Below are 22,714 nucleotides of genomic sequence, written 5' to 3'. Positions count from 1 at the left end.
ATAAACAGATTTCATGTGTGCTTCTGTTTAAAGACGTTCTATTTAATACACATTGTTGATTCATTAACATTAAACTCACAGTAAACACCGCTAAAACTTATAACTAAACAAAGCTTACCAAATATACATATTTTCTCCATATGGCACATCACAACCTTCTTGCACTATACTTTGGCACTACACTTGGGCACTGTTTTAAACAGCAAAATGGCCAGCAAAGATAATAAAAATGTGAAAAATGTAGCACCATGTAGACCAAGAAAAGGACACTTGTTTACAGAACGAGAACTGAAACAAAAAGGCACGGTATCACATTTTTCAACCTCAGGTAAGAATATGCTCATTGAGTAATAAGATATTTTGCCACTCTGTGCATGCTTGTGAATGATCATAAAAGTGCCTTGAGTATTGATTTGGGCGTTACAAATAAATTTTAGTGAGTAGGTGAATTTGCAAATATGGAATCTGCAAATAACAAGGATCAAGTATATTTTCAAGTCATCTTTTAAGTTGAATTCATTTCAGGAGATTGAATTACAGAATCAATTTCAATTGTTAGGAAGGAATTTTTAGTAGAGTGTGGTAATGGGACCAATCTACTTTGTTCCATGTGTTCCTCCAGGAGCAATTAGGAAACACAGAAAAAGAAACACAGTGAAGTGAGTCTAAACTTGGGCATTTGCCAGAGTATAAACAAAGGTCAACTGAATAAAAGAATTTAATGTAGCAAACTGAACATTGCTAAAACGACTAACCCAAAGGTAAAAGTTGGGAAAGAACTATAGTGATGCCAACAGTGAATTAAATGAGGTGGAGCAAATAAAGGCAATACAGATACAGTGTTCATGTGAAAGCATGAAAGGAATAACATTAAAAATTGTAAAAAAAAATCTTAGAAATTAATGGTACCATTTTATGAATACAGATTAGAAAGCACACAGTAACATGGAATTCTGAAGAGAACTATAGGGCTTAGAAAGCGAATTAAACAAAAATTCTGTCAAATCACAAAATGAAAATTATAAAAGCATTTAGTGACACACAGAAGGAACCAGTTATTGGCCCCCTCCATGATTTTGTTAGTGATGCACATGAAGACATAGAGGTCAAAATTTTTGTATCCACCAAAGGCACAAAATTGGTGGCAATAGCCAAACACTGGAAAACAAAACCCAGCTTCAAAAATATGTAAACGCTCCAGACCAATATGGAGCAGACTTACTTATTCTTTTTTCTCCAGCTAAATACGGCTAAAACAAATAAAAAAAATACCTGGGCATTACAAATAAAACAAACATAAAAAGACTCTGAAAATTAGAGAGAAGAAGACAGGTGGGCTCAGAAATGCAGGACAAAAGGAATGATACAACAGTGAGCTCTCTCAATTTTTTTTTTTTTTTTTTTTTGCTTCATATATCATGGACTTGGAAGAAGCCAGCAACCTGGCAACCTGCCAACGAGTGCAAGTTTTTTAAAAGGCTCCAAGAAAAACCTGCTCTCCCTAGTAAAATAATCAGTAAGAGGACAACTTGGGAAAACAGCAAATCCAGGAAGACAATAAATCCCAACTGAAAAGACTTCCATGCTTACCAGGCTGTAACAAGGCCCAATTCCCTACTAGGTTGGTGTCAGAATATGCTGAATAGGCACCAGGTGCAGTGGCTCATGCTCGTAATCCCAGCACACTGGAAGGCTGAAGCAGGTGGATGACCTGAAATCAGGAGTTTGAGACCAGCCTAGCAAACATGACAAAACCCCGTCTCTACTAAAAATACAAAAATTAGTCGGGTGTCGCGGCACATGCCTTTAATCTCAACTACTCGGGAGGCTGAGGCAGGAGAATCGCTTGAACCCAGGAGGCAGAGGTTGCAGTGAGCCGAGATGGCACCACCGCACTCCAGCCTGGGCAACAGAGCGAGACTCTACCTCAAAAAAAAAAAGAAAAAGAATATGCTGAGTGGGAAGCATGAACTACCACCCAGTAATGAGGAATAACTCTCCCCATCTACTAGAACCATGTCTGAGGAGATGTAGTGGGAAGTCAAGTCTTTCCCCACTGCCAAGCAGTAATGAAATCACTACCCCATGATGTCAGTGGAGGCCAAAAGGGGAGCAGTAACAAAGTACCTTCAGCCGGAGTGTTATCAGAGGAGGCCTAACGTCCATGCAGTAGTAATGAGGCATTAGTCCCTCACCTGAGTATCAAAGGAAGCTAGTGGGAAATGAGGCAATTCCTTCATACATCCCCCTCCCTCTGCATCACAGTGTCTGCTGAGGCATGGTTAAATAGAAAATTTAAATAAGATCTAGAGTTTTAAATAATAATAATTTAATTTTTTCAAATTATTATTATTTCATTATTTAATAAATACTAAAACAAAATGGCCAACTAGACACAGACAAGAAGACCTTCTCCCAGTGAGGGACCAGACCATCAAGCAGACTGGCACACTCTGAACAAATTTTCAAAAAGAAGGCATTGAGAGTTGATGGAAGGAGAATGCGGACCCCAGGCTGAAAGGGAAGGAAGCTGGTAACCCTGCACAGGGTTGCCAAGCACCAGAACTTGTTCCTGGCCTGGAGAGGCTCCTGGGGAAGGGGTAAGTTAAATGATCATGGAGTGGCCAACTCACACCACAGACCTCCAGAATCTTAGCTGCAGGAGACCCCTCATCCCCCATGGACAGTTAAGGTGGCAGGGAGAATGGCCTGGAGAGTTGAAAGAGACAGAATTCTAGCCTGCACAGAGTCCACAGGGTTTGGCATGAGAATGGCTACAGCAGAGCATGGCATGGGTGCCCATCCCCCAAAGCTCATCATACATCTCTAGGTGGCTTTAGCCTTTGCTGATAGACAGACCTGGACATCACAGGGCTCTCTTGCTTGTGGGATGGGAACAGTTTGATCCGAGCACTCGCTTGTCTGCTGGCCTATGCCAAAGTCCCTGCCTGGCTACACAAACTTGCAGCACTGCCTCAGCTGCCCAGCCAAGGCATTTTTTGACAGCCACAGCCATTGCTATTTTGGTGGCAGACCCTGCCTAACAGCTGGAGAGCTCCTGAAGGCAGGTCCCTGTCAGTGAGCACCCACCAGCATGCACTCACTGGCAGCCTCTACCTGCTGCTTTGCTATCATGCCTTTGCCTGCAGCCTCCAGCCACTGACTCACTGGTGTATGCATGCACACTGACCCCATCACTGCCCCACCACCAGCACACATGCCTGTGCAGGACTTGCCACTACCCCACCACCAGCACATATGTAAGCACAAGGACCCTCACTGACCCACTGCCACCCTGCCAAAATGCCTTTACCAGCACAGTTTTGTTGCCAGTGGACCAGGAACACCTACACCTCATTCTTTCCAACACAGGAGGTACTTAACCTCTAGGGGCTAGAGAAAACAGCCTCAGACCTGGTCCCAATTTCCCAAGGTTACAGCCTGGTACAGCATGCGGCCCAGGAGTGCTGAGCTAACCCTTGGACCCCTGAAATCATCCAAAAAAGAATGAAATTAACTAAGCACAACTAATACCACAATCAAACCACAAAAGGCATCAAAGAATATAAAAGTAAAAAGCTCCATACGAAGGACAACAACTTCACACACACAGATGAGAAAGAACCAATGCAAGAACTCTGGTAACTCTAAAAGCAAGAGCATCTTCTTACCTCCAAATGACTGAACTAGCTCCCCAGCAATGGTTCTTAACCAGACTGAAATGACAGACATGGAATTCAGAATACGGATGTCAATGAAGATCATCAAGATTCAGGAGAAAGTTGAAACACAATCTAAGGAACTTATGGAATCAATAAAATAATACAAGAGCTGAAAGATGAAATTGCCATTTTAAGAAAGAATCAGGGTCGGGCACGGTGGCTCGCCTGTAATCCCAGCACTTTGGGAGGCCGAGGCGGGTGGATCACGAGGTCAGGAGATTGAAACCATCCTGGCTAACATGGTGAAACCCCGTCTCTACTAAAAATACAAAAAAATTAGCCAGGCATGGTGGCGGGCCCCTGTAATCCCAGCTACTTTGGAGGCTGAGGCAGGAGAATGGCATTAACCCAGGAGGTGGAGCTTGCAGTGAGCTGATATCGTGCCACTGCACTCCAGCCTGGGCGAGAGTAAGAGTCTGAGAGGAGAGGAGAGGAGAGGAGAGGAGACGAGAGGAGAGGGGAGGGGAGGGGAGGGGAGGGGAGGGGAGGGGAGAGGAGAGGAGAGAAGAGAGAAAAGAAAAAAGAAAAGTAAAGAAGAGAAACTGATCTCCTAGAGCTGAAAAACTCACTACAAGAATTTCATAATACAATGGGCAATATTAACAGCAGAACAGATCAAACCAGAAAACAATTTTAGAACTTGAAGTCCAGTTCTTCAAATCAACTCAGTCAGATAAAGAAAGATATTTTTTTAATGAACAAAATCTCCAAGAAATATGGAATTATGTAAATATACCAAATCTACAATTCACTGGCATCCCCAAAAGGGGAAAGAGAGAGAGTAAGCAACTTGGAAAACTCATTTATGAATATTGTTCATGAAAATTTCCCCAACCTTGCTGCAGAGGTCAACATACAAATTCAAGAAATTCAGAGAACCCCAGAGATATAATACACAAGACACCCATCCTCCAGACACCTTGTCATCAGATTCTCCAAGGTCAACATGAAAGAAAAAATCTTAAAAGCAGTAGAGAGAAGGCGCAGGTCACATACAAAGGGGGTGCTATCAGGATAACAGCAGAACCTTCAGCAGAAACCTTATAAGCCAAAAGAGATTGGGGACCTATACTTAGCCAGCATTCTTTTTTTTTTTTTTTTTTTGAGACAGAGTCTCACCTTGTCACCCAGGCTGGAGCGCAATGATATGATCTCAGTTCACTGCAACCTCTGCCTCCCTGGTTGAAGCAATTCTCCTGCCTCAGCCTCCCAAATAGCTGGGATTACAGGCGCCCATTAGCATGCCCGGCTAATTTTTGTATTTTTAGTAGAGATGGGGTTTCACCATGTTGGCCAGGCTGGTATATTCGGCATTCTTAAAGAAAAAAATTCCAATCAAGAATTTCATATCCAGCCAAACTAAGCTTCATAAGGGAAGGAGAAACAGAATCTTTTTCAGACAAGCAAATGTTAAGGGAATTTATTACCACCAGACTTGCCTTGCAAAAAGTCCTTAAGAGAGTGCTAAACATGGCAACAAAAGACCATTATCTGGCTAGGCATGGTGGCTCACGTCTGTAATCCCAGCACTTTGGAAGGCCGAGGTGGGCAGATCACCTGAGGCCAGGAGTTCAAGACCAGCCTGGCCAACATAGCGAAATCCCATCTCTAATAAAAATACAAAATTAGCCAGGTGTAATGGCATGCACTTGTAATCCCAGGTACTCAGAAGGCTAAGACAGAAGAATCGCTTGAACCCAGGAGATAGAGGATGTAGTGAGCTCAGATTGCACCTTTGCACTCCAGCCTGAGCAACAAGAGCAAAACGCGGTCTCAAAAAACAAACAAAAAAAAAAAAAAACAAAAAAAACCATTACCTGACACCACAGAAAAGACAATTACATAGCCTACTGACACTATAAGCAACTATACAATCAAGCCTATGGAATAACCAGCTAGCAACATTATGGCAGGATCAAATCTTCACATATCAATATTATAACTTGAATAGAAACAGGCTTACTGCCCCACTTACAAGGGACAGAGTAGCACATTGGATAAAGAAGCAAGACCCAACTGTAAGCTATCATCAGGAGACCCATCTCAAATGCAATGACACTCATAGTCTCAAAGTAAAGGCATAGGGAAAGATCTACCAAGCAAATGAAAAACAAAAAAGAACCGGGGTTGCTACTCTTATTTCAGACAAAACAGACTTTAAAACAACAATAATTAAAAAGGACAAAAAACGGTGTAACAAAGTGATAAAGTGTTCAATTAAACAAAAAGATTAACTATCTAAATGTATATGCATCCAACACTGGAGCATCCAGACTCAGAAAATAAGTTCTTAGAGCCTACAAAAAAGACTTAGATAAATGCAAAATTATAGTGGAGATTTCAACACCCCTCTAAAGGTGTTATAAAGGCAGAAAACTAACAAAGATATTCTGAACCTAAACTCAACACTTGACCAAATGAACCTAAGAGATATCTATAGAACACTCCACCTAACAACAAGAAAACATACATTCTTTTTATCTGCATATGTATGGCACATACTCTAAGATCAACCATGCACTTGGCCATAAAGCAATTCTAAACAAATTTTTAAAAATCATACCAATCATGCTCTCAGACCACAATGCAATAAAAATAGAAATCAATACCAAGATCTCTCAAAATTTACAATTACATGGAAATTAAACAGCCTGCTCCTGAATGACTTTTGAGTAAAGAATGAAATTAAGACAGAAAGCAAGAAATTCTTTGAAACTAATGAAAATAAAGACACAACATACCGGAATTTCTGGGACACAGGTAAAGCAGTATTAAGAGGAAAGTTTATGGGGCAAAATGCCAACATCGAAAAGATATAAATATCTTAAATTAACAATGTAGCATCACACCTCGAGGAACTAGAAAAACAAGAGTAAGTGAACCCCTAAACTAGCACAAGACAAAAAATAACCAAAATTAGAGCTGAACTGAATGAAATAGGGACACAAAAATCCATATAAATGATCAACGAAACCAAACAACTGGTTCTTTGAAAGAATAAATAAGACTGATACACTGCTAGCAAGACTAACAAAGGAAAAAAAGAGAGAACTTTCAAATAAGCACAATCAGAAACGCTAAAGGGAAGAGAAATATTTTTTACAAAAAATTTTAAAGATGATTGTAAACACCTCTGTGCACACAAACTAGAAAATCTAGAAGGAATGGATAAATTCTTGGAAACACAAACTCCCAATATTGAACCAGGAAGAAATTGAATACCTGAGAAGACCAATAATGACTTCCAAAACTGAACCAGTAATTTTAAAAAAACAACCAACAAGGAAGGCCCTGGAACAGAGAGATTCACAGCCAAATTCTACCAGATATATAAAGAAGAGCTGGTACAAATTACACTGAAAATACTCCCAAAATTCTAGAAAAAGAGATGCCTCCCTAACGCATTTTATGAAGGCAGTGTTTTTCTGATACCAAAACCTGGAAGAGACACAACAAAAAGAGAAAACTTCAGGACAATATCCTTGATGAACATTGATGCAAAAATCCTCAACAAAATACTTGCAAACCAAATCCAGCAGCACATCAAAAAGCTAATCCACCACAGTAGTGTAGGCTTATTTTCTAGGATGCAAGGCTGGTTCAACATATGAAAATAAATAAATATGGCTGGGCGAGGTGGCTCATGCCTGTAATCCCAGCACTTTGGGAGGCCGAGATGTGTGGATCACCTGAGGTCAAGTGTTCAAGACCAGCCTGACCAACATGGCGAAACCCCATCTCTACTAAAAATACAAAAATTAGCCAGGCATGGTGGTGGGCACCTGTAATCCCAGCTACTCAGGAGGTTAAGGCAGGAGAATCACTAGAACCTGGGGGACAGAGGTTGCAGTGAGCTGAGATCGCACCACTCTACTCCAGCCTGGGTGACAAAGCGAGGCTCTGTCTCAAAAAGAAAAAAAAAAATCCTTGAACTAACTAGGCATCAAAGGAACATACTTCAAAATAATAAAAGCCTTCTATGACAACCCCATAACCAACATCATAATGAATGGGCAAAAGCTAGAAGCATTCCCCTGTGAACCAGAAAAGACAAGGATGTGCACTCTCACCACTGTTATGCAACATAGTACTGGCAGTTTTAACCAAAGCAATTAGGCAAGAGAAAGACATAAAAGGCATCCAAATAGAAGAGAGGAAGTCAAACTATCTCTCTTCACAAATGATATGATTCTACACCCAGAAAACTCCATAGTCTCTGCCCAAAGGCTCCTAGAACTGATAAACAACTTCAGTAAAGTTTCTGAATACAAAATCAATGTACTAAAATGAGGAGCACTTCTATACAACAATAACATCTTAGCCGACAGCCAAATCAAGAGTGCAATCCCATTCACAATTGCCACAAGAAGAATAAAATACATAGACATATGGCTAACTAGGAAGGTGAAGGACCTCTACAATGAGAATTAAAAACACTGCTGAAAGAAATCATAGTTGAAGGCCAGGTAAAGTGGCTGATGCCCATAATCCCAGCACTTTAGGAGGCAGAGGCAGGAGGATTGCTTGAGCTCAGGAGTTCAAGACCAGTATGAGCAACATGGCAAGACTCCATGTCTACCAAAAATCTAAAAAATTAGCCATGTGTGGTGGTGCACGCCTATAGTCCCAGCTACTCATGAGACTGAGGTGGGAGGATCGCTTGAGCCCAGGAGTTCAAGGTTGCAGTGAACTACAGTTGTGGCACTGCACTCCAGCCTGGTCAACAGGGTAAGACCTTGTCTCAAGAAAAGAAAAAGAAAGAAACCATAGTTGACACAAACAAATGGTAAAACACTTTGTGCTCATGAATAGAAAGAATCAGTATTGTTAAAATGGCCATACTGCTCAAAGAAATTTATAGATTAAATGTTATTCCTATAAAACTACCAATGTCATTTTTCACAGAATTAGTAAAAACTGTTGTAATATTTATATGGAACCAAAAAAGAGCCTGAATAGCCAAAGCAATCCTAAACAAAAAAACAAAGCTGGTGGCATCACACTACCAGACTTCAAACTATACCACAAAGCTATAGTAACAAAAAGATCGTGGTGCTAGTACAAAAAAAATAGACATATAGATCAATGGAACCAAATAGAGAAGCCAGAAGTAAAGCTGCATGTCTACAACCATCTCATCTTTGACAAAGCTGACAATAACAGGAAATGGGGAAAGGACTCCCTACTCAATAAATGGTGCTGGGGATAACTGGCTAGCCATATGCAAAAAATTAAAACTGAACCCCTTTCTTTCACCATATACAAAAATCAACTTGAGATGGTTGAAATACTTAAGTGTAAAACCTAAAACTATAAAACCTCTGGAAGAAAACCTAGGAACTACCATTCTGGACATCAGCCTTAGCAAAGCTTTTATAACAAAGACCCTAAAAGCAATTGCAACTAAAACAAAAATTGACAACTGGGACCTAATTAAACTAAAAAGCTTCTGCACAGCAAAATAAACTATTAACAGAGTAAACAGACAACCTACAGAATAGGAAAAAATATTTGCAAATGATGCATCTGACAAAGATCTAATATCCAGAATCTATAAGAAATCTTAAACAAATCAACAAGCAAAAAACAAACAACTCCATTTAAAAATGGGGAAAAAAAACATAGATACAGTTTGAATATTTGTCCCCTCTCAAATCTCATGTTGAAGTTTAATCTCCATTGCTGGAGGTGAGGCTGGTGGGAGTTGTTTGGGTAACGGATCCCTGATGGCGTAGTGATGTCTTTGCGATAGCGAGTGAACTGTCACAGTTTCTGGTTGTTTAAAAGTGTGTGGCACCTCCTCCCACTCTCTCTCTCTCTTGCTCCTGCTTTCACCACATGATGTTCCTGCTCCCTTTTCACCTCCCACCATGATTATAAGCTTCCTGATGCCTCCCTAGGAGCCAAGTTAATGCCAGTATCAGGCTTACTATAAAGTCTGAAAAGCCATGAGCTAGTTAAACATCTTTTCTAATAAATTACTCAGCCTCAGATATTTCTTAATAGCAATGCAAGAAGAGCCTAACACAGAAAATTGGTAACTATGAGGGTGGCATTGCTATAAAGATATTGGAAAATGTGAAAGTGACTTGGCAACTGGGTAACAGGTAAAGGATGGAAGAATTTTGAAGGTTCAGAAGACAGATAAGATCAAGTCTGAAATTTCTTAGAAACTGGTTAAATGGTTGTGACCAAAATGCTGATAGTTACATCGACAGTGAAATCCAGGTTGATGAGGTGGAAGGGAATTGCCTTATCTCAGATGAGACTTTGGACTTCAGACTCTTCTTTTTTTCCCCGAGATGAAGTCTTTCTGTGTCACCCAAGCTGGACTGCAGTGGTGCGATCACAGCTCACTGCAGCCTCAACCTCCCACGCTCAATCAGTCTTCCACCTCAGCCTCCCAAATAGCTGGAACTATAGGCATATGCCACAAAGCCCAGCTAATTTTTTTTTTTTTTTTTTTTTTGGGTAGAGATGCAGTTTTGCCACATCACCCAGGCTGGTCTCAAACTCCTGGGCTCAAGAAATCCACCCACCTTGGCCTTCCAAAATGCTGGGATTATAGGTGTGAGCCACTGCATCTGGCCAACTTTGAACTTTTGAGTTAAAGCTGGAATGAGTTAAGGCTTTGGGGGACTGTTAGGAAGGCATAATTATATTTTGCAATGTGAGAAGACATGAGATTTGGGAGAGGCCAGGAGCAGAATGATATAATTTGGATATTTATCCCCACCCAAATCTCATGTTGCTTTGTCACCCCCAATGCTGAAGGTAGGACCTGGTGGGAGGTATTCAGGTCATGGGAGCCAATCACTTATGGCTTGGAGCTATCTTTGCAATAGTGAGTGAGTTCTTGTGAGATCTGATTGTTTAAAAGTGTATGGCACCTCTCCTACCACTCTATCCCTCTTGCTCCTGCTTTCACCATGTGATGTACCTGCTCCCTCCCATTTCACACTTCACCTTCTGCCATGATTGTAAGCTTCCTCCCTAGAAACCGAGCAGATGCCAGCACCATGCTGCCCATAAAGCCTGCAGAATCATGAGCCAATTAAACCTTTTTTCTTTATACATTACCTAATATTGGCTTTTTGTTTACTTGGTTTTGTTAGTTTGTTTGTTTGTTTTTGGAGACAGGGTTTTGCTCTGTCACCCAAGCTGGAGTGCAGTGGGTGCACTGCAGCCTCGACCTCCCGGGTTCAAGCAATCCTCCTGCCTCATAATTTCCAAGTAGCTGGGACTACAGGCACACAGCACCACATTGGCTAATGTTTGTATTTCTAGCAGAGATAGGAATTCCCCATGTTGCCCAAGCTGGTCTTGAACTTCTGAGCTCTAGTGATCCACCTCCCTTGGCCTCCCAAAGTGCTGAGATTACCTGCATGAGCCACCCTGCCTGACCCAGGTATTTTTTTATAGCAGTGTAAGAACAGCCTAATACAGACAGGAACAGACACTTCTCAAAAGAAGACACACAAGCAGCCAATAAACATATGGACAAATGCTCAACATCACTAATCAGGGAAATGGGAAATTAAAAACCACAATAAGATACCATCTCAAACCAGTCAGAATGGCTATTACTAAAAACTCAAAAAAACAACAGATGTTGTTGAGGTTGTGGAGAAAAGAGAATGCTTATACACTGCTCATGGGAATGTAAATTAGGTCAGCCACTGTGGGAAGCAGTTCGGAGATTTCTCAAAGAAATTAAGACAGAACTGCAATTTGACCCAGCAATCCCATTACTGGGTATATTATACACAAAGGAATATAAATCATTCTGCCATAAAGACACATGCATGCATATGTTCATTGCAGCAATTTTCACAATAGTCATGGAATCAACCTAGATGTCCATCGACATTGGAATGGATATAGAAAATGTGGTAAATATACCCCATGGAATGCTATGGAGCCAGAAAGCAAATGAAACCATGGTTTTGCAGCAATATGGATGCAGCCACAGGCCATTATACTAAGCAAATGAATGCAGGAACAGAAAACCAAATACCTCATGTTCTCACTTATAAGTGGAAGCGAAACACTGAGTACATATGGACACAAAGAGAGGAACAATACATACTGGGGCTTACTTGAGGGTTGAGGGTGGGAGGAGGATGAGAACCAAAAACTACCTATTGGTTATTATGCTTACTACCTGCATGATGAAATAATTTGTATACCAAACCCCAGCAACACACAATTTACCCATGTAACAATCCTGCAGATGTAACCTCTGAACCTAAAATAAAAGTTGGAAGAAACAAAGTAATTAATTAAATAAAATAATATAAATTTAAAAGCATGATATAACAACAACAATAACAAAACAGAATAAATAATAATTAGATGCTCAGGATATATCTGAATATCAGTCATCATATAATGAAATATAAAAATTTTTAACTTGAATGAGAAAAGGCAATCAACAGATACAAACACTGACAAAGATTTTAAAGCAGCCATCATAAATACATCTCAATGAGCAATTACCATCATGTTTAAAACAAAGGAAAAGAAATAGTAAGTGTCAACAAAGAAACAGTAAATATAAAAAGAAGAAACAAAGAAAAACCCTGGAACTAAAAAATATGATAAGCAAAATTCAAAACTCACTGGATGGGCTTAACCTAAGAATAGAGAAGACAGAGAAAAGAATCAGTAAACTTGAAGATACATTGAAATTACCCAATCTCAACAACAGAGAGAAATTAGGGTGGAAAAAAAATAAATGGAAGCTTAGGAAACTCTGGGACTATAATAAAAGAGTAAACATTGCTGTGGTTAGAGTTTCAGAAGGAAAGAAGAAAGAAGGTGGGACTGAAAGAGTATTTTAAGAAATAATGACTGAAAATTTCTCAAACTTGACAAAGGGTATAAATCTACAAATTCAAAAAGCTGAGCAAACCTCAAACAGGATAAGCCCAAAGAAATCCATGCCAAAATACATAATCAAACTTCTGAAAACTAAAGACAAACTCTTGAACACAGCAAGAAATGACACCTCATCTATTGGAAAAAAATAATTATAATAGCAGCAAATTCCTTGCAGAAATCACAGAGGCAATGATTTAAATGCTGAAAGAAAAGAACTGTCAGTGCTAAATTCTGCTCCAGTAATGAAGAAGAAATAAAGACTTTTAGAGACAAAGAAAATCTAAGAGAATTTTTCACCAGCATACCTATACTAAAAGAGTGGCTAAAAGAAGTTCCTAAAACAGAAATGACTGTTTTTAAAAAAGGAATCAGGAAAGAGGAAAGAAGAAATCTATAGGTAAATAGTCTTTCCTTTTCCTCCTATGTTTTCTAAATTACGTTTGACAGTTGAAGCAACACATTGTCTTCTGTGGTTCTCAAAATATAAAGCAAATATTTAATATTTATATTTATTAATATTTAATGTTTATGTTTATTAATGTTTAACATTAAAGAGGGAAAAGCAAAGGAATTTAAAGGGAAGTAAGTTTTTTATTCTATACTCCACCAAAACTAGTAAAATTTCAATACACGTAGACAGTGATAAGTTATGTATGTGTATATAAATAAATATATATTTATATATACATAAATATAACTTAGAGGAACCACTAAAATTTTTCTACAAAAAAAAGCCAAAAATACCAATAGATGATCCAAAATTAAATTCTGTTTAAAAAGCTACTGTTACTCTATTTATGTAACATTCTGAAAATTGAAAAATTATAGAGATGGAGAATAAATTAGTGATTGCCAGATGTTAGGGATAGTAGGAGGAGGGAAAGAGGTAGATCTTTGTGGTGATAGAATAGTTCTTCATCTTAACTGCAGTGGTGGTTACACAAATCTACAGGTGTGATAAAATGCCATAGAATTAGACACATACTTTGTACCACTATCAATTTCCCAGATCTTATATTGAACTATAGTTATGTGAGATGTAATCATTGGAGAAAACTGGGTGAGATGTTGTGACTCCTCTGTACTATCTTTGCAACTCCTGTAGATATATAATTATTTCAAAGAAAAGTAAACAAAAAATTACACAACATACTAATGGGCAAAACCGTTTACCTGGCATGCATCTGTTTTTCCTTTTAAGGAGCCAGCACATAACATTCTAGGAGTTATGGCGTCATTGTAAGCTTGAGGTTCATTGCAAGTTGTAGTGTCTATGAGAGTCACCTGTGCTTGTCGAAGATGATTTTGACTGTAACCTAAAAGAAAAAAAGTCTTCGTATTTGTAGAGATACATATATTTAATAAACTTGAAGAAAATGTTTCATGATTAGGAATAAGATGGTGATACAGGCTGGGCATGGTGACTAACGCCAGTAATCCCAGCACTTTGAGAGGCTGAGATTGGAGGATCGCTTGAGGCCAGGAGTCCAAGACCAGCTTGGCCAACATGGTGAAATCCTGTCTCTACTAAAAATACAAAAATTAGCCAGGAGTGGTGGCATGCACCTGTAATCCCAGCTACTCAGGAGGCTGAGGCAGGTAAATCTCTTGAACCCGGGAGGCAGAGGTTGCAGTGAGCCAAGATCGAGCCACTGAACTCCAGCCTGGGGGACAGAAAGAAGCCCCATCTTAAGAAAAAAAAAAAGTGGGGAGTACCAGGTGCGGTAGCTTACGCCTGTAATCCCAGCAGTTTCGGAGGCCGAGGAGGGCAGATCACCTGAGGTCAAGAGTTTGAGACCAGCCTGGCCAACATGGTGAAACCCTGTCTCTACTAAAAATAGAAAAATCAGGCGGGCGCCTGTAGTCCCAACCACTGAGGGCAGCTGAGGCAGGAGAATCGCTTGAACCTGGGAGGCGGAGGTTGCAGTGAGCCAAGATCACACCATTGCACTTCAGCCTGGAGACTCTGCCTCAAAAAAAAAAAAAAAGAAGATAGTGATACAGAATCTTAGAATACATATGTTTAGAACAATAATATTTGGGAAGATAATTTGTTCCTAACTACTTTGAGCAAAAAGTTGGGTGCCTAGGAAAGAACCACAAGTTATCTAAATAATGTCCACTCCATTGTTAAGATTAGAAGGAAATTTCAGTAGGGGAGAATGGTGGCTTTATGATTCTCCAGTCTTCAGAATTGGGTATATTATTGATTGCTAATCTCTAAACTGGTTAATTCTCTAAAGAAAAGTTCATGGCTAGGAGACATATTTGCTTTTTCAGACATCTTAGCAGTACTATGACTGTAGTATATAGTAGTAGCAATTTACTTGATATTAACTTAGGCAGGAAGGAATTTTTGTATCTTCCAAGTTATTTACTTCACTTTTAGGGCCTGACTTGGTCCAGGTCATATGACCACACAACTAACATATTTTGGCATAATGACATTTCATTGTTTAAATGTCATAAAATGCCAATTTAACTTTTACTTGAGTTTCTCTTCTGATGCTCACCATCATTTTTCAGTGCTCCAAATCCTGTCACAAACATCACATCACTTGGTTGAAACTCATAGGATGCATCAGGGAGACAAACTCTATGTACTGCATTTGTGTAGGGAACAGGGCTAGAAAGCTCTGCAAGAGAAATATCATAGTCATGTGATGGGTGTTTGTATTTTTCATGGACAATTATTCTCCGGAGACCACGTTTCATTTTCGAAGGTTTTATTGTTACTCCGAAGGAAGCAGTCCATCTGGCAGGGTTCTTATATCTGGGGAGAAAAAAATGAAGAATAAATTTCTTTTTACCATGCTACCAGTTGAATAATTTATATTAGATAATTTAGTCTACAGGTGTAGACTTTTTTTTTCTTTTTATAGTTTTGATGTATAGAACTCTTTCCAATTTGAGAATAAGGCTCAGGGTCTGACCAGGTGGAAAACGCCACCATTTCCTATAATATACATGCCACTCCATATGCCAAGTCATCCACTCCAAATGCTAGGGCTTTTTGATTTTTGTCTATATTAATGACTCCAAGGGACCTATGGAAAGTACCCTGTACAGAATAAGAGAAATTAATATATTCTATGTGTCTCATGTACCCCACCCAGAAATATACACATTTCTCTGAAAACCAAAAAGTCCACACAATAATTTAACAAAGTATTACTATTTTATATACTATAGACATTTTGACAATAGATTGAAGAGTCCTCCATTTCTTGCAATATAATTAGTCAATCTATTCATTTGTACAACTTGCTACTTCCAAATTCTTCATATCTTCATTATATAATTCTCGTATTTATTTCCTTTTCTTACCATGTGAAATTTCCCCCTTAGGATCAAACCTACAACCTATTCAGACTCCATCTCTGATTAAGATACTCAGCAGAGAGATAGAGCACTCCTGTTTGACAGCAAATTCAAATCCAAAAATGACTTTAAAATTCCTGCTTTCTTTGAGAAACTATTGTGTATTTATCAAAAGATTATTTATTTACATATACTTCGACTCCATTTCCATTTCCAGACTTTAAAACCTCTTACTAATGTTTACAAATGTTCCAGTCTTTTGTGATATACACATTATTTTTAATGTATGCTAAACTCATATCTCCCAAAATTCATGAGGTATTTTCTCGCCAAAACCCAGTGCACTTTGTTCACTCCCAATCACTCTCAAGCTTCAAGACTTACGTTGTAAAACAGTGAGCAGCACTCACAAGCCATGTTGCATTAATTAAGGTTGCTCCACAGCGATGGCTCCCATCCAACTGCAGGCTAGCCTGCCAGGGCCATTCACCCTCTTCTACTTCTGTCCCACCAACGATCCTGAGACTCTGACCTAGAGTTTTACTTCTTCGTGTTCCGCAGCCTGCAAAGGAGATAGGGTGGGTGCATTGGTGGGTGCATTAATTCGCAGTTGTTTTAAGAATCAAATTGTGTTACTATGTCCCATATTTCTTCTACTTTGTGCTCCAAAAGTATCAAGTGTTTTCTCATGCTCTTACCTTTCTGTAAACTGTAATGTTTTATTTAGCTAACTCTTGTTCATTTTGTAAAATTTAAATCAGTTGTTACCTCTCTAGGATGCTTTCTCTAACTCCCCTGTCTCCAATCTGGATTAGTTATTACTTTCTTGGTGCTTCCAAAATAATAATAGTAACAAATACACTCTGTGTGTGTGCTTATGTGTATAACAAACACAGTCTGTAAGTGTGCTTATGTGTATGTACACATACTGACATTGTTTATGACAGGGTTCCTCAACCTTGGCACCACTAACATGTTGAACCATTTAATTCTTTGTTGTAGGGGGCTGCCCTGTGCATCATAAGATCTTGGCCTATATACTGTAGATCTACTATAGATGCCAGTAGCCCTCCCCCTATATTCATGACAAAAATGCCACAGTGGGGCATGATAGCTTGGCCAACAATATTTCCCTTGGTTGAGAAGTGTTGTTTAAGAATGATGTGTTCATGAATTAGTCTCATGCACCTAGTCCCATTAGAGTATGAGGTGCTTTAGGTAGAGATTATATCTTATCCATTTGGAATGCCTGTTGTCTAACACAGTGCTAGCACATGGTAGGTTCCCTATAAATATTGGTGGCGAGAATATATGCTATTTAGGTAATGAGATTATCTTTTGGTTTTGTGTTTAGTTGATTTTAGAAATTAACCAGCTATATGAGCTGGTGAGTAGCACATATTTTTCCACCTTTTAAGAGAAATGTAATGTGCAACAACCCCATAACTATTGAATGTATACTGTAAATCATGGTGGCATACTTGGTTATAGGAGAAGAAAAGTGCTAGCCTAGACTCAGCACTTTTAAAATATAGGTGAAGATATTATCTATGTGTCTTCAGTAATTTTATTAAAATATACCCCATAATTTCCTGCACTTTCTGTGACTTTTCCATGACCTGATAATTTCCTGCACTTTCATATTAATCCATAGGATTAATAACATCAAGAAGATTTTATCTAGGATATAGTGACAATAAGTTTCTGCCTGTAGCCGAAAAACACAATGTATAGATTTGTTTTATCTTATAGATATCTACAAACAAAACATTGACAAGTAAACATTTCTTGCCTCTTCTTTAACAGCTGTACAACTCAATTCCACTACACATCTGCCACAGGCACCCAAACATCCACTCCAAAGTTATCTCAATTTTGCTATCCTTTACTAATAAAATGTGTCTCCAAGATATGATAAAGCACCATGAACTGTACACAAATTAATCAAACTTTATCTGTTCTGTCCCTATGATATCAACACAAAGTAAATCTAAATGACCTATAGTGTTAGCTTTTTACCTTCAGGTAATGCTATTTTAATAAATATATTAAACTTACAGTGGTTCAGATAGCTGTCTGTTTCTGTCTTGTTGATTTCTGAAACACACAGAAATGGCAAATAGGGTCAGCACATCAGAATTACACTATGCCTCCGAGTATTTCAAATACTAAAAGGCTACTTAATTTTATTATAAAACAGTATCTCTAGATTATAAAGGAGGCAACATAGTTTGTTATAGACATAGGATGATCATCACATTGCAGAGAATGTGAACGGTGTGTTAAACTTTAATGTGGGTAAGAGTCACATAGGGAACATATTTATAATGTAAACTCCTGTTCCCCTTCCCAGTAACTCTAACTCAGTAGCTTGTAATGATGCCCAAGAATCTGGATTTTATACCAGTAAATAAGATGCAGAGAGTCCACAGCCCCTCCATGGGAAATACTACTCTAAACCATAGTATTGATTCCCTAAATGTAACAATACCTTTATTAACCATTGTTTCAGATTGCATCATTGAGCTCATAAGCATAGTCCCATCTGTATAACACACCTGAGTAGCATCTCCATAAATTTGTACTCACTCACAGTTAAAAACAATGTTACCCCTTTTGAAGTCATATTTGAAAAGACAGTCTGCCCTCAAAGTGTCATTTAGCTCCAGCCAATGACTTCTTAGCTTGCTGACGTCTCACTAGTCAGTCTCAAACCCTATGCAAGCACTAACCCAGCCAATAGATACATAAAAGTCTAAACTCAAACTTCCTGACTCAGCAGAGTTCTAATGACCAAAACTATTCTTTGTACATGGAAGGATGGATGTTCTAAATGCAAAAATATTAGTGTTAATTTTTTTCTTTAGTATTTAATAGTATGAATGAAGTGGAAATCTATATTCTAGAAGGCCTTCTTTCTGACTTTATTTATTCTGGCTACTTGTGGGGAAAATGGCAAAAATAAGGAAGAATTTACAATTTAGTCTCAGTTAATATTAAAAGGACCACCTCTGACCTCTTTGTTTCAAATAACCTGTTCTCTATCTCAAGCTCTTCCTAGGAAAATGTCAAGCTTTGAGTATTGATAGCACTGACAAGGCTGGCTTCATGTGTGACTTATACATCTGCACTGGGTCTCACACTCACAATGGCCTTGTGCTTGGTACAATGCTCTGCTATTGCTCACTTGACATTCTTAATAATTTTATCTTGTAACTTGTGTTTTGAAAATGAAGTTCAATAGGATAATAGATCATAGTGTTGGCAGACAAGATATGTGCAATAAGTGTGTCCATAGTTTCTTCCCACCCCATTTGCATATATCATTCACAATTCCCTATGAAATCAGAATTCTAGTGGACCCACAATCCACAGGGGTTCAGCAAGACTCAAAGCAAGTACAAGGTAAGTGTGCTATCCCTTCCATTAAGTAAGCAGAGGTGGACTGACATGCCTTGGAGGCCATGTTTTCTGTTTGAACCAAAACTTGCTTAGAACCCATAGAAAAGACAATAGCATTCTAATAAACACAAATGAACAACGGATCCTGTCATATCCTTTCTTGCTTCTGTTACTTCTGTGTATTAGCCAACAGCTTTTGCTGAAAACTACAACGTAGAAAGGGAAAGATAGGGGAACCCAGATCTCCTTTTCCTTCTAGTCCTTCCTCACCCCTCAATAAGCTGAAGGTAGAGAGTGTTGGTAGAATTTTTTCATATTAACCAGGAAAATAAAAAGAGTCATTAGCCTTTTGTACTATTTCCACTGAGGCAAAAATGAAAAACATGTATGTGTAAGCTATGAAATATAGTTGCATAATTTCCATGATTTGAAATACAAGTTAAATGTACTTATATATGCATTTATATTGACATTGCATAATATAAACAATTAAACTCATATTAGTAATCTACAAATTTAATTTTTTTCTCTTAGAATGACAATAATCAGCAAATGAAAACACCATGGAAAGTCAAGAGCGAGACCAGGGAAGAAAGAAAAGTCTTATATCTTTGTACTTTTAACAGCACTTTTTTCTTGCTTTTTGAAAACAGGTCTAGCATTTTCATTTTGTGCTAAGGTGCATGAATTATGTGTCTGTCCCTGACTACTGAAGCCTCCTTCCTAAGCAAGTGGGTTGGCTGGACATCAAATTAGGCATCTACTTAGATCTATCAGATATTATATTAGCAGTTTGTATTCATTCTCTCTACTTGTCCGCTATTCAGTAATTTCCAGTGCTGCCATATCCACTACTGTATCCACTAGCCACATGTGGCCAATGAGCTCTTGCAGTGTGGCTAGTCTAAATTGAAATGGACTATCAGTATAAAATGTACACTAGATTCCAGAGCCTTACTACAAAAAAAAGTGAAATATTTGATGAATAATTTTTACATTGACTATTTGTTTAAATGATAATACTTTGAACATATTGGGTTGAATATACAAATTATTGAAAATTAATTTTACATGTTTATTTTTATTTTTAATGTAACTTCTAGAAAATGTAACATTATACTTGTGCCCACATAGTATTTCTATAGACCTTCATTGTTCTGTAACATATGACCCAGCCCTTAGCCAGACCTTAATTTCCACTGAGGATCTCATATTTCTTAATTTCTAAATGTGAGGACTTATCATCACTTGTTTTGTCCCATGTGGCCCTACAAACAATAACAACAAGAACAAGAAAAATCTACCCAAATTTTTCATTTATAGTTGTAAATATACCAAAAATAAGTTTATTATAAATGTTTCACTGGTGAAAAGTTTAAGGGAAGAAAGTATAGCAAGGTATATTAATGACATTTGAAAACAAATGTGTAAATGGCATGAACCTTTCCATATACCATACCCTCAGAACATACAATGAAAGCAACAAGAAAAAGAAGAAAATACAAAGCCATTTTCTTCACTTATAATTGGATTCTATAGCCAAAGTATAAAGTGTAATATAAAAAAAACTGCTAAGGAGTTAATAAAAAGCTTTCATGGGAGGCCTAAATTTAGGGTAGTTTTAAAAATTAAAATACTTCATTAGGACCAATTTATTTCCAAAGAAATATACTGTTGGTGGCAAGACCCCAGAATTAAAGGACATCAAAAAATTTTTTTTAATAGGTGCCAAGATCAAACCTAACATGAAGCTGTTCTATGAAAGAAAAATAAGAGAAATTAACTTACTTTTAATTTTAACTGACTGAGGATCTACTTTAGGGGGTCCTACAGCATCTTGCAGCTTTTCATGTAAAACAAGTTGAACAATTTTATTTACAGTTTCAGGATCCTCAGTAGAGTGAAATCTACAAATCAACAGCATATGAGCCAACACTCCATGCTTCTGTTGACTGTGGGCCAAAAAAGAAGAAAATGAAAGAAAGAAAAGAAAAGAAAAGAAGAAAGAAAGGCAGGAAGGGAGGGAGGGAGGGAGGAAGTGAAGAAAGGAGGGAGGGAGGAAAGAAAGAGAAAAGGAAGGAAGGAAGGAAGGGAAGAAGGAGAAGGGAAAGGAAGAGAAGAGAAGGGAATGGAGGGGAGGAAGGAGAGAGAGGGAGAGAGAGAAAGAAAAGAAAAGAGAAAAGAAAAGAAAGAAGGGTAATGTCACAATCTGCTTTTTTCTTTATCACTTACATGAAATGCACGCATAAAATACATTCGTAAATGTTTCCTTCTATATTGCTACTGTTTACTATGTGAAGAACCACAAATTCAGCCTCTCATATAGTGAGTTAGTCTGTTCACAGTCTCCCTTACCACCAAAAGGTCTAGTTAAGTATATGGCTATTAATATAAAAAGACATCTTGTCAAAAACCGTTGAAAATTATCAAATACAACGTGTCTTAAATATGAAATCAACTGTGGTTTTGAATTTCAGGTTTTATTCTTGTGGCTCAAGTCTACTTACCTCCCCTAAACAATCTTCAGGCTATCCTAAACAACTCCTAATCCTAAAGATATAAGACTGCTTTACCAAATTGTACTGACTTCATGTGACTGTATTTTCAACACAGAGAATTAATTAGTCTTAATACTATTTGTATGAATTACTACCTTGGAATCATCCTGCCAGCTACTTTACCCACTCCTTTTCATAGTCACTTCTGAAAGAATCTAACTCTTCACTACATATTGCATCAACCACTACTCTCATAAACTGGAAGTGGGAATACAAATTAGAGTCTTATTTTTGGATGGCAGTGTTATCTATTATAAGTTTGAGTATCTGTCTTCTCTGGAACAGCATTTCCACTTCTGGAAATTAAATATTCAAATGCACTCATACATTTGTGCAAGAACATACCTATAAACATGTTAATTGTAACACTATTTTCAAGACAGGAAAATAAATAACAACCCAAGTACCCTAGCTGACAAAGCCAGTGGATTCTTTTCAGTATTTATATTACTCAGTCAGAAATATTTGTCAATGTCGACCACACTCTCTTTGAAACTTCTTATCTTTTGCATCAGTGGTGCTTCTGTCATGATTTTTCTATTTTCCTGCTCTTTCCCTATATCTAAGTTTCCTATATTCCTTCCATCACCTTAAATAATGTTCTTCAAGCTTTCTTCATCATCCTTTTCATTCCCTTTTATTATTCTTTTTCTGAGAAATTTACGCCCATGCTTCCAAATTTTTTAGTTGATCATGAGCAAATTTCTATCTTCTGCTCAGTTCCATTTCCCTCTACTGAGTCACACTCATCTTTCAGGTTTATATGGTCCCTTAGTATGTAAATTCAACATCTCCAAAATTGACCTCATCTTTCCAATAAACTTGCTG

At 38.1% G+C, this 22,714-nt stretch overlaps 1 protein-coding gene across 1 annotated transcript in view; it reads right to left on the bottom strand.

Moving 5' to 3' along the window:
* LOC100460967 (transmembrane serine protease 11E) overlaps window positions 1-22,714 on the bottom strand; it is a 50,267-nt gene that overhangs the window by 4,940 nt on the left and 22,613 nt on the right. The window contains exons 5-9 of the mRNA XM_002814735.4: window positions 21,117-21,280; window positions 17,985-18,023; window positions 16,311-16,488; window positions 15,119-15,378; window positions 13,779-13,921 (exon numbers count right to left, since the gene is read on the bottom strand). Coding sequence (XP_002814781.2) covers window positions 13,779-13,921; window positions 15,119-15,378; window positions 16,311-16,488; window positions 17,985-18,023; window positions 21,117-21,280 — 784 coding nt within the window. The remainder of the gene's footprint in view (window positions 1-13,778; window positions 13,922-15,118; window positions 15,379-16,310; window positions 16,489-17,984; window positions 18,024-21,116; window positions 21,281-22,714) is intronic.

The sequence above is a fragment of the Pongo abelii genome, chromosome 3 (genome assembly GCF_028885655.2).
Source record: "Pongo abelii isolate AG06213 chromosome 3, NHGRI_mPonAbe1-v2.0_pri, whole genome shotgun sequence".
NCBI classification, from domain to species: domain Eukaryota; kingdom Metazoa; phylum Chordata; class Mammalia; order Primates; family Hominidae; genus Pongo; species Pongo abelii.
This window is presented reverse-complemented; position numbering and strand designations above follow the sequence as displayed.